Here is a 13,695-nt window from a genome sequence, read left to right as displayed (position 1 = left end):
GCTCCTACCTTCCGATTTTAAAGTATGTGGAACACAATCTGGATTCATTTAATTTATACGATATGTCTTGAATACAATCCTGTAATCCTATATAACATTATAAGTAGATTTTCCATACCAAATAATGTTGCGAATATCGATAGAGAGCAAGTACGAAAAATGTGTTTTAAAATTTTCCGTTCGGTTGAATCGAAATTCTTCATAGGTGCTTTTGTCGAGTGCCGGTGGCAGTCTATAGGTTTCTTTCATATATTCTTCTAGGCATCATACCATTTGTCGATGTATAGTTCTCAAGGTTCGCGGTAGCTACAAAATTTTTCTTTTTGTTTTAAATTAAATTATGTCATCATTTTCGGGCAAATGTTTGCCCTGTTTTGTGTTTTTCAATCACACTAATTAGAAGTTGTGGGTAGGAATATTAATAACATGAAAATAGTTTTTTTATAACCACCGATTAATGCCGTTTGCCAAGAATTCAGAGTATGTCATGGAACATGTGTGAATAAAACTTAATTTGCTAATGTACGTGTCACCAAAAATCGGAAATGAATGAAAAAGAAAAAAATGTAAAAAATTTTTTATTTCCCTTATTTTTTTTTTAAATAAAAATATTTATACAAAAACAAATATTTTTTCTTTGGTCCTATTCGTTAAACATTTAATTTATAAGAACAAGGACTTCATTATAACACACAAAATCACTTTTTATATAAAATTCTAAAAGTATTTTTAAGGGCAAAAAAAAATTGGGGTCAAAAATTAATAAAAAATTTTTTTTTATTTTTTGTGACTATTTTTAAAGTGAACCCAAAAAAAACGAAAATAAAAATAGTAACAATGAACGGAAGTATGGAACCGTACAAATTTAAGAACGCCAATATTTAGAACTCACACATATTTATTCGAGATTGGAAACTTATGCGTGACAACAATTTAAAAATAATGTACAAATAATATGATGTTGATGAGAAGATGGGTAAGATGATGATGATGATTATAATGGTTATGATTAAGGGACGGACATTTATTTGTTCCCTGAAAATTTTTTGATATTTTTATGTGGTGTTTTCCCATATATTTGACACCACACATACTATAATAAATTAATTTTCCTATACGTATTTCAATATAAAATATTTTAGATTTTATGTGATTTAAGTGCGACTCTTTTCTACACTTCCTTCTTAAATAAAATAAAGTTTATATATGAATTAAGTTTTTTTTTCGTTGGGTTTCCAAAATCTATATTTTGAAAGGTCCTAAGCTATGTATATAGTAAACAGGGATCAAAATTTCAAAAAATGTACGAAGAAGAGATAGGATAATATTAAAAAAAGTCACATTTTCGAAGACAAGAAATAAATCAATTCATAAATAATAAATACCACAAATGAAAATTAGAAAAATATAATGAAAATATATTTTACATGAACGGAGAGAACGTGACCATACCATGATGGTATGTTTGTAGCCAAAAAAATTAATAAATTTCACAAAGTAATTTGGAATTTCAAATTTAAGATCATTAATTTTTTTGTCTACTTTAATAAAATTACTTTTTTAGATTTGAACACACATTCCTTTATATCCGGGGTTCCTCGAATAATATTCGAACAAAATAAAAGTGAATACACCTCGAATAATATTCGAACAATCAAAAGAGTACTATACATGCTCTTTATCGACCCAACTAGATGTAGACAACAGACAGAAGAAAGCAAGAATAGGGTTTGGAAGACTAACATCGATACGGTGAAGCAACCAGATATTCAGAGCGACTAAGCTTAAAGTATTCCAATGTTGTGTAAAATAAGTTCTATTGTACGGCAAAGAAACTTGGTCAACGTCAATATCTGTCAGCCGGAAGTTGCAAGTATTCATTAATAGATACCTCAGATAAATATAAGCAAATATGACAACTTGATAACAGGCCAGAAACCTATGGATAAACAAATAAGCAGAGGAGAATAGAGATGGATTGGACGCACTGCAAGAAAACTTACCAATAGCGTAGCTAAAATGAGCTTGGAATGGAACCCCCATGTTCTTTGTTACATAAAAACTTTTAAAGTATTCGCCAAAACCCAAAAAAATTTTTAAATTTTTAGTTGGAAATATTTTCAGAAGCTGGTCGAAAAATACCTATAAATTTTGTTTCGCGCTGTTTATGACTTCGCGTAACTTCATTCAATAAAAAGTTTTTAAATTTTTTTGATTATTCTAACTTTTTATTTTAGACTTTTTATAACTAAAGTTGTTATAAAAATTTCTTCTCAATTGAGAATTGAACTACATAAAAAAAATTTTATTACTGCTTATTGTGACTGTGTGCAAACCCGCCACAACAAAATGACGAATAGTTCAAAGTAGAAACTTTTTTAATACAAAATAATCAATTCCACCAAGTTACATGTGTGTGTACGTGTGTATCCTAACCAGAATAAGTTAGAATGAAAGTGATAACTAGAAAATATTATTTAAATTTTTCTGTATGTTCTGTGCACACCTATGCTCATTTTATGGAAAAAAAGTTAAAACTGAAAAATTTTATAAAAAATTAAGGTAAATAAGAAAAGTTTTAATAATGTTGCAAATTGTAAAATATTTTAACAAGTGTACATTATATGAGATGGCATTATAAGAGCAATTTAAAGTTTTCATTTTAAAAAAATAAAAAAAATTTTTATTTATAGAAAAAAATGAGAAAATATTTCTGATACTAGCTAGAGCTACATAGGAATTTTCCTCAATTCTATTCTTCCAACTTAACATTTTAATAAAAAAAAAAACGGAATTTTCACCTTGAGAGTAATTTGTTTATCTTTTTATTTTCAAAATAAATTTCTATAGAATTTCATTATTTTGCATATTTCAAATTCATACTTAAATGTAGCTAGGTAGTGAAAATGCATTTTAAAATGAAAATGAAAGAAAATTTTCAACAAAGTATGCATACATGCACTTTGTTTTTGTTCAAAATGAAAAATACATAGTTAGAATTTTATTTGCCTTAAAGTATGCAATATGGATTTGGTGAATGCATATTTTTATACAGTTACAGTAGAACACGGATATATGCACATTGTTTTCTTACGAAAAAAATTCGTTGTAATTAACGGAGCTTTTTCTTTACAAAAAGTTCGCATACATGCAATTAATGTGCACTTATCCTGAACACTTTTAAGGTTTTGATTCAAAACCCTCTATACAATACATATGAAAGCCAACTGACACATAATTTGATATTTAACAATTTGTCAGTTCACAATATGTCACTTTAACATAAAAATTTTTTATCTATCATAGCATAATGAGATTTTAATTTTGTTGTGTTTAAATTTACCCACCTATTTACCCCAAAAAGTTGGGATATAAGTGAGTTTCTTTGTAAGTGTGTTCCTTATGTAGACATCCGACTGTAGTTATTTTTGATTGAAAGTATAAGAACCAACTAGTATTCATTACTAATGATTTTTTAATGCTTCAGGATGAATTTTGTATAGCTAGATAACTGAAGTATATTTTGTTGCTGATTTTATTAAAAAAAATTATTTATTTTTCATATTGGTATTCTTAAAATAATTTTATATGTATTGTTAATTTTATTATTCATAATAAATTTAAAATGGCAGTAAAATTAACATAGTGTGCGTATTAATAGATTCTTTTTTTATTTGATCTCTTCTCTTGAAAATGGAATTTAAATATTTTTGCAAATTTTATTTTACTAAAAAATTTAATTCATATTTTATTGAAGTAGTTAACGGGTCAATTGGACAGTTTTGCATGTATTATAGAGAAGCTGAAAGTATTTGCAATTTCCTCATTTGCTAAAAAAAAGTTTATGTACAAATTTTAAATCTCAGTTACTTTCTCTAATGACTCTATTGCGAGTTCCTGTGCTTAAAAGTAGAAATAAAATTCAAATAACTACAGAACGATTTGTATGACCCCTGTCTTGGCCAGGGTACTAAAGAGAGAAGTAAATAGTCAATTATATTAGTTGCATAAAAGGATTTACTTGCTTTCATGAAGGCTACCTGGTTTTAAGAAAAAATTCAATACTAAAACAGCAATTGTCGATATGAAGTGTGATCTCCAATGTTAGAGAACAAAATCATTCGACACGTTTTATCGCAGTATCATAAACTTTGTAGATTTTAAGGGAACTGAGTGGGGAAAGAGGATCTACCCCGAGCCTCCGTAACCATTCTTGACTTATTGTAGCCTGCATATAGTATGCTACTTGAAACATTACAATAAGTTTTGGTGTAAAAGTTTTATCTTTCAATTGGTTTGAGTTCTATTTTAAAGGTCGACCACATTACGTTTAACTGGGTTATCTTAGCGATTTTAAACATTCTGCGTTTGTTCTACCGTAGAATAAGGTTTACCACAAAGTAGTTTTTTATTTTAGATAAATGTTGTCGGCAGCATTCTAGTAAAAATGTAAAATAAAGCCCTGGTATTACTTCATCGAACGAATTCCCTGCTAAAATATGGCTCTAGTGCATTCAAGTCTTAATTTTTTTGAAGAGTCACATCTTTTAAGGTTTACTGGTGATTATTTTGGTGTCGTTTTTTATTAAAACTCTTAAAATTTGAAGTTTCAAAAATTTAAACTGCTTAATATTTTGAAAGGTCACTGTTTACACTTTGAAATTTATCCTTGAATTTTGAAATAATTCTCAATAATTTCATTTATTTCCCAAAAACTTTCACTGTATACGTAATTGCAATTCTAACGGAATTTTATTGCAGAACTTCTAATCGAATTAACATAAATGCAAATTTTCTCTACTTCAAATTTACGAGTGTGTGAGTGTATGAACACATAATTTCCGGAAAAGAGTATTTTGAATATTTTGAATATTTTGTACATATTCAGAGAGCTGTAGTGAAAATGCATTTAATTATCGTTAAAAATTAAATAAAATCCTTATTATAACTCCAATTTTTTTGTTTTTTTGTATGATTAAAACACTCCACAACCTGGATGGAAAATAAATTCCACATACGAAGTACAGGTACTTGTGCTTGAATGAAAAAATTAAAAATTTATGAAAATTTTCAAAGTTGTGAAACCAGAAAGGATTAAATTAAATTATGTTTTCTGTGTTTTTGTTTTTAAAGTTTCCTTTCATCTATTTCAATAAATTTTATGTAGAATTTCTCATATGAATAATTAGGTGGATATAAAAGGATTTTTAACACAATATTTTCATAATTAAATGTCAATTTTTGGTGTATAAAAATGGTACTGGTTGCTATGGATGAATTTATAATTATGGAAATTAAAATAAAATTAAAGATTTTGGTCTTTGTATGTTAGGAATCAAGCCAATGAATTTAATTTTTAATAAATTCTCAGTGTGAAGAATTATACAAGTTACGCAGAGCTTGCCATATTAAATATTGTTTAGTTAATCAATTTCACTCAAAAATACTCAAATATTTACCGGCTTGAGTAGATTAATAATGATGTCTTGTCATAGCTTACAATTATTGTGAACAGACTGGCAGAAGCTGTGCTACATTATATAACGCAATCCACTTTGATATGAGATAAAACTTTAAGAAGTTGATCGAAGACAACTGAAATGAAAAAATGTCAAAAGAAGTCGAAACGTGGATTAAGTGCGAGTGTAATAAAACTGTACCTTCCAATTGGGAATAGTATTGGTTTTGAATTTGTGCACTGTATATACAATCAAGTAATAGTCGTAAATTATATAGTAGTTTTTTCGGATAGCCAGGCCGTAATTGAATTAGCTGTTTTGTTTTTCCAATTGGAAAAAGTCAGGGCTTATCCTATACCATAAAACCAAAGTCCTACGACTTACTAATAATACAATCAGAAACAGGTATTTTTTGACAAGGAGAATAAGTCGTACATTTGATGTATTAAATTACTATCTTGAAAGGTGCTTCCGAATTGGGAAGTCCGATTTGGAATGGAGCAGTTTAAGCTCTTTATTATGTTATTAGTTCATTTTGACTGAGAACGGGCGAATTTTTAATTTAATTATTATTAAGACTTAAAGTCAAACTTCCGAAAGCCCAAACCAATTAACTGAAAATTAAAAGCTGTTAGATTTGCTTTTATAGAACTTTAAAATGAAAATTTGTTTTCTGGAACATTAAGGGTCTAAAATTAAATAATTTGTTGTAAAATTTATAATAATATTAAGGCGTAGAAATTTTATGATTACTTACAAATTTATGGCCGAAAATAAATGAATTACAACCATATGGAAAAATTTTTTTCCTTAAATCAATTGAAATTTTGATATTTTTAGGAAAAAAGGATTAACAATTTCATTTATTTATTTTTATAGTTGATTTTTGAAAAAAAAAAGGATCTACGAAAACTATCAATTTTGAATTTAAAAAAATTTGAAAATGTTTTTTGATCTTTGTAAAATAATTTTTGTAAAATTTTATTTAAATTTTAATTTTTCGGTTATTTTGTTTTAAATTTTCTAAAACCTTTGGAGGAAACAGGAAAAAAAAATGTTTTTTGTAAAATTCCTGCTCATTTTTAGCATTTTTTCAAAACATTTTTGCAAAAAGTGCGTATTAGCTTGATTCTTTCCGACCGTCCTTCCGTGGATCCGTTTACAAAACTTCTACATCTTTTAAGACAGACAGCTGAAATTTTACTTATAAATAGATCTTTACTAGAAACTAATTTCCGATGAAGAAAATTTTTATCTATCCCACCCTCCCCCTTTTAAAAGTATATCTTATCAAAATCCTAAAAATGCTATTTTATAGTTGTTTACCGTAACGAAACCATAAACATTTTTTAAATTCTACAAAAACACAGAAGAGTAGTGGCTAGCTTTTTCCACTGCGGATAGTATAGTTGATCATAGAAAAGAAAAAATGGCCGTTAAAATTTACCGTTATTTTAAACCCGTTTTTCCCCAAATTTTTGTTATTGTTTTTTTTAAGACCTCGTGTTGTAGGAATCTGAAATGTTGGTAGTGTTTAGACACGAATAAATAGGTTATCTCGTTAGAAGAACTTTTTTTCTGCACTTCCATTTCCTTCCATTCAAGTTAACACCGGTCGAAATTGGTAAAATTTGCTTTTCCAAATTTCTAAATAAGCAAAAACTAACGGTAAATACCATACCATCAAAAATATAATTATTTTTAAAGCAACTAACTCTTGTATCCTAAATGTATGCAATAAATTCAAATTTTTGGCCGTATAAAAGTAGTGAAAATTGTAATAGATTGTTTTCAAGGGCAGTATTTTAAATTTTTCAAGGTAAAAGTGCTGCTCTACAAACCATTCATTTGGCCCAACTTTATTTCCTTTTCTTTATTTCAAAAGACTTTCTTCTCGAAATAATATCAATAAAATTTTCTTTTATGATTTTTATTTTATGTTTATTTATTTATTGTATTTATATTTTGTTTGTTTTTGTTTTTTTAAGGATAGTTTTCATTCTCTTTGTTATGTTAATATCGAAATTCTATTGATTTCAAATATTATTTTTGATTACAAAAGAAACAAATAAAAAATAATATAAAAAACATTTTTATTTTGAATGAAAGATAAGGGTAGAATTTGTATTATGAAAAGGTTTCATAAGGTTTCGTACGTATATTTCCATTTATTTTATTTAATCTGAAATCTATACTCAGATAAAAGTGTTCTCCATCAAGTATATGATTTGAAAAAAAAGGAAACCCATTTCAATTTTTTCAACTCTCTCTTGTATTCTAATTCGAAATATTATATAAAATGTACTTTGATGTTTTAAAAAGAGAAAAAACAAAAAGAAAATTATTAGAAATTAAGAGAAAACAATAAATTGAGATTCTATTTAAATGATGAGAGAAAATAAAATTTGTACCTTCATATAAGTCCATATACATAGTAGGTAAATATTTTTTTAGACTTATAGCATGTTGTTTATATTTCGATGTTAGCACTTGAACACTTTGGCTCTATATCTTATAATTTACTCATAAAACGGATTTAAAATACAGTCGAATACACATAAAAGCAACTATTTTAAAAGCAAAATTTACTGACAATAATTAAACCAAAGAGTCGAAGTGAAAGATTAAAAACCAATAACTTACAACTGAAAAGCCATGGCAAAAGAATTGCGATACCGAACAATCAAAGTCAAAAGTGTAGGAGTCGAAAAGTCAGTGTAAAAAATTCGTTCAACATTCGAGTCATAAATGAAAAGATTTATTACCAAGGAGTTGGGAGTTGAAGAGTTGATGTTGAAAAGACGAAGTCGAAGAGTGGGAGCCGAAGAATCCTTGCCGAAAAGTTGTAGTCAAGGAGTCTTTACAGAAAACTTGAATCAGTGAATCTAATCTGAAGAATCGGAATCAAAATTTTAAGGGTTCCTATAATTGCTATAGCTTTAATATCGCAATCTGAATTTTGAAATAAGTGTTCATTTAAAAAAAAAATTGTGGATAAAGGTTGATGTCGGGCTTTGGCTTGAGGTCAGCGACTTATTCGAGATTTACAAGTGAATCTACTAAATTTTCAGCAAGTGAATCTACTAAATTTTATAGAGCAAAAATGTCTTTCTCTTCCTCCTAAAAGAGCAATCAAATAATAAAATAATTAAAAATTTAAACTCCAATTATAAATTTCGTTTTTGTTTTGCAAAACAATTCTAATTTAAAATTTTTTTTTATATTTTCAGGCCTGGACTGGTATCTTCGTAAATAAATCAATTACGACCAACAAACGCAAGCTTTTATTTATACGGATGATATTAAAACTACAGTAATTTGAAGTCGGAGTTAAAATAACAAAAAGTTTACTAACCTACATACCATAAAATTATCAAAATTCCGATATAAAAAATAAAAACAATTTTTTTTTTTAACCGGAATTAAATCACAAATCGTTGGTTTCCACGTTTATTACAATATTAATTTAAAAATAATAAAAATTTTATTAAATTTTAATTTTTTACAAATTTTGTGTTTTTATTTTTTGCTCTCTTGCACAGTAAATATTATTTTGCTCTTCTATAATTATAATTTCAATTGTTTTGTGACTCTTTTCAGCCATCAAAATTGTAAAATAAAATATTCAAAAATCAAGTTTTGGAAAATTTTGAAGATCTTATTTGATTTATTGATTACATTAATTTATTATTCAATTATTATTATGGACTTGTGACAAGTAATGTCTTCATACTGGTTAAAATAACACAAAGTAAGGGCAAAAACGACGAGCTTAAACAAAGAGCGATTTTCGAAAGGATTATACTTACATCTGATTCCGAATAAAATTAATTCATCAAAAACTTCAAAGTCTGAATTAAGCTTTCCAAAACAATTTTTCTATTTTCTCTCGTTCTGGTTCACACGACATCAAAATCGAAGTAACTAGACGTATACAAACAATTTAAACTCTTATAATATTTCGACAAGTATTTTCGTCATAATTTTTATATTCCTCATAACCCGGAAATTGGCTCTATTATGACGAGTATACTCGTCTATGACCGTCTATGCTATATAGGTCAATAAAGCTGTATTATAAATATTATTGCATTAGTAAATCTAAATTTTTGTTCTTCAATCAAATTTAATTCATATGGTCTCCCTCTTTCTCTCTTTTCTTTTTTCTTTAATTTTTTCTTTTTTTTTCATTTCATTTTTTTTTTCTCTTTCTTATCAAATTTCAATTTGTATCGCAAATAATATTTTTTTTGATTGCATATCCTGTGGCGTTTTACAAAAATGTTATTTAATAATTTTTTTTCTTTCTTATTTCTCTTCTTATTTTCTTTGTATAAGAAAAAAAAAACTCATACATTTTATTTCAGATGATGTCAAAATTAAAAAATCCACACGTACAATACAAAACAAAGGCAGAATGTTGAGCATTTTATTATTTTTGTATTAAATAAAAATTGAATCTTGAAATAGAAAATAAAAAAAAAATAAAAAAAAATTTTGTAAAACTTTTTAAATTTTTTTAGAAAAAATGGTTGCTCGAAAATTTTGGAAAATCTTAAAATTTAATATTGAAACGAATGAAAACTTAAGATTATTAGAGTTTTTAGGGCGGTTATCAATTAAAAAAGTGAAAATATAACAAAAGTAATAAGTAAGAAATTTTTTGAAAAATTAAAATCAACAACAATTTTCAATCCAAAAAAAAAAATAAAAAAAAAAAATATTTTTTTTTTTCATTTCGTATTTTTGTTTCCGGTTTTTTTTTTCTTTCTCTTGTTAATTTTTAACAGAAAAAATCAATAAAAAAATTATAAAAAGGCCTAAAAAAGTTCAAAACAAAAATTTTATTTTAATTTTATATTAAATAAAGGAAAGCATAATAAAAAAACAATATTGTAGAAAAAAGTGAGAAAATTTAGAAAAAAAAAAATAAATTTTAAATTTTCACCTTTTTACACTGAAAACATTTAAAACTGTAAAAACAATAGAAAATTATTTATTTAAAATTTTTTTTTTGGGAGAAAAACTAAATATTTTATGAATTTTATTTTTCTTACAATACAAACAAAAGGGGCACACAAACCGCCAATAACCGAATAATAACGAACACCCCGAAAATAACCGAACACAATAATTTTACCACGATTCCACAAAAAAATTAAACTCTTAAATTTTTCTAATTTTTTTTTTTCGTTTGTGAATTATTTCAACTATTTTATTATCCCAACGATAATAAGGTACCAAAATAAGCATTAAATACAAAAAAAAATAATAAAACAAAAAAAAAAATAAAAAAAAAAATTAAAAAAAATGGGTTGCGAATTAAGTAAATTAGCTGGTAATCCAAAATCAGATGGTGGAAATGTATTGGGTCCAAGTGAACCACCGCCACCAGCAGCACCAGATCCTAGACTACCATTAACAGCTAGACAAAAATATACAATGATGGCATCATGGAAAGGTATAAGTCGTGCAACTCAAACAACTGGTGTTCATATGTTTATTGAGTAAGTAAATTTGAGTAATTTTATGTTTTTAGTTGATTCTCTTACTTCATTATATATATTATGCGACGTATTTCAAATTTTATAGAAATGAATTAACGGCTAAAACAAGATTTATGTTGTGAGCGAAAACTTGTTTCTTGGACCAGAGCTTTCCTGTGCATTCCTAAATTTGTACAACTGGAGTAATGATGCTCGGCGACCGCGCTTCAGGATCTATTGCCTCGTTCTCTGAATGTGAGACATGCCCTGCAACGCACGCTCGCGACTCAACCTCCTGATGAACTTGATCCAAAGAGCAGAGTATTCTCCTTCTACGAACAAGTGCATCACACTCTCTCATAAATTGTACTTAGATCTCCTCATCCTCCCCGCAAAACCCGCAAGCGTTTTTAACCTCAACGGACTGAATTGCTCCAAAGAATGCAGTGCCCCGACAAGACCCCTTTGATAATTTTCACCTGAATCTCTCTCGAACCTATAATCTTGTTAAATCTCTTTTGGAAGACTTTTCCAATGCTCCGATCACCTCCTTTGCCATTCCTTTATTAAATACCTAAGAACAGTAATGTGGTCGGATCCTGAAGAAATGTTTCGGGCAAAAGAGCCAAAGTTTCCTGTATATAACTTCGGCTTAAATTACGGAACATTAATGATATTTTGATAAAACGTATATTACAGGTATTCTTACAGATAACCTTATGTTTTTGGTCTCGTAATTAGCATAAAAAATTTAAAACACTTAAACAACAGGTATTTAATATTTCGTTTGCAGAGCATTTATTCCTATTTCCCTGAATCGTTCAATTTTAACACACTAACTGTTCCTCGTGTCCATTGACAATTTTTCCAGACCAAACTCAAAATATTTTATTGTATTCTCAAATAAGACTAAAAAAATCACATTTAAAATTATTTGATTTTTCATCATATATAAAAATTTTAGATTTCGGGAGCACTTCAACATAAAATGATTAACTTCTTACAATAATATTAAATAAAAAGTCCTTAAATACAGTTTCAAAACTCTTACGGTGTATATTTGTATGAAGGTATATGTAACTGTTATACTGTTATTTCCCATATAAAAAATTTAATATGTACATGTCGGCATCTAAACAAAATTATGTAGGAAGTCAATTGAATGAAATTTTTTTCTTTGTTACTAAAACTCACAAATTACATACTAACAAACATGAGAGGTATTTAAAATCATTAAATCCTATATACCTTATCTTGTATGCAAACAATGACGAGAATCCTTTCCATTTTTATGTGAAAATACGGTAATTTTAGAGAAAATGAAAAATGTTTAAATCGAAAGTAAAAAAAAAATATAGAAAAACTATAAAATTTTCTTTAGAAAGGATACAAGATTTTTTCCCCGTATATTCAAGTTGTACACAGGTATTTGTGATTTGTGTAAATGTGTATAAGGTTGAACATATTTCTGAAAAGCTTTATATTTCATTTAACTTGAAATACATTTTATGGGATGCAATAATTTCATTTTGAATTTCACTTTATTTTCATGATTTTTACCTTCTATTCTTGCATATCTTAATCTGTGTTCGAATGACTATTATGTGACATTAACGTTTATGTGTTTTCGGAGAGAAAAATGGACTTATATTCCTTTATTTTAAGCTAGTTACTTGAATTCTTTAGTAACATCAAACGAATAACATGCTTTTCTATAAATTTCTATTGAAATGTGAAGGAGAACAAGAAGCAAACAAAAATTTAAATACAAGATTATATTATGAACCTTAAAACAAAGATTTTGGGTTAAAAATTACTAAGCATATAAATAATGTTTAGTGCAAGATCTAGTAATGAAATGGAATAAAATATTTCAAAGGTTGGTTAAGACGCAATTGTTAAATGTATCACTTTCAATGTTACTTTCAGTACATTTCGCGACTCACCGTCACTTTTCGGGATTCATCGCTGTTAGGGACTCTAGTCTAGGAATAGTTGATTTTCCAAACTTTAATAATATGAGCTTTACCTTTGGTAGATCTATGATTTTATGCAGATTATTTGGCCAATGAAAGGCTGCTATATTCGGGACTCACCGCTGAATTTCCGAACTTTAATGATATGATATTTGTCCCTGGTAGATCTGGCTTTATGTATACTATTTGGCTGATACAAACGCTATATTTAAGAAATATATAACAGTTTTTACTTTCTTTTTTATTTGACTTCTTTAAACTATTACTGTCCTTTTCAATTGTTCTTAAGAGATTTTTTTTCCCCCTATAATATAATGAAAGGTCCGCGTAATCAAACCAAACCAAAAAATCATGCTTATTTCTTTACAATTCATTTGATTTGATTCGAACATTTCATTACCCCCGAACACACACCTACCTTCATCACATATAGAGAAAAATTCAATTTATATCACTTTTTTTTTGTATTGTGTTTTACGACCAGTAAAAATCTATTCAACATTCTTCAGCATGCCTGCCATCTGTATTAAAAATGTAACAACTTATCTTGAATAAATTTTCAAATTTTTTTTCTCATTTTATTGTTGTTATTCTTCTTAATTTTACTTTTTGTAAACATTTGTTCCATTCAAATACATTCATACACAGGTAATTACGTTATGCACAATAATAAGTAAAAAGTGACATATGTACACCCTATGTCGATAGAACATACACACACATAAATTATTGTTGAATATTTTACAGTTAAAGTAGGAAAAAAACGAGTATTTT

The 13,695-nt window shown here is 27.2% G+C and overlaps 1 protein-coding gene across 10 annotated transcripts in view; it reads left to right on the top strand.

Moving 5' to 3' along the window:
- The window catches only part of LOC129619200 (neuroglobin-like), a 208,290-nt gene that overhangs the window by 91,031 nt on the left and 103,564 nt on the right, over positions 1-13,695 (top strand). For 4 of the 10 annotated variants that reach the window (XM_055534325.1, XM_055534324.1, XM_055534327.1 and 1 more), the window contains exons 2-3: positions 8,690-8,895; positions 9,827-10,966. In XM_055534325.1, the coding sequence (XP_055390300.1) occupies positions 10,770-10,966 (197 nt within the window). In that variant the 5' untranslated portion in view covers positions 8,690-8,895; positions 9,827-10,769. Of the gene's footprint in view, positions 1-8,689; positions 8,896-9,071; positions 9,380-9,826; positions 10,967-13,695 lie in introns of those variants that run through there. The other 6 variants (XM_055534330.1, XM_055534331.1, XM_055534329.1 and 3 more) reach the window with 4 other exon arrangements.

The sequence above is a fragment of the Condylostylus longicornis genome, unplaced genomic scaffold (assembly GCF_029603195.1).
Source record: "Condylostylus longicornis isolate FDR11 unplaced genomic scaffold, ASM2960319v2 ptg000011l, whole genome shotgun sequence".
Taxonomy (NCBI): domain Eukaryota; kingdom Metazoa; phylum Arthropoda; class Insecta; order Diptera; family Dolichopodidae; genus Condylostylus; species Condylostylus longicornis.
This window is presented reverse-complemented; position numbering and strand designations above follow the sequence as displayed.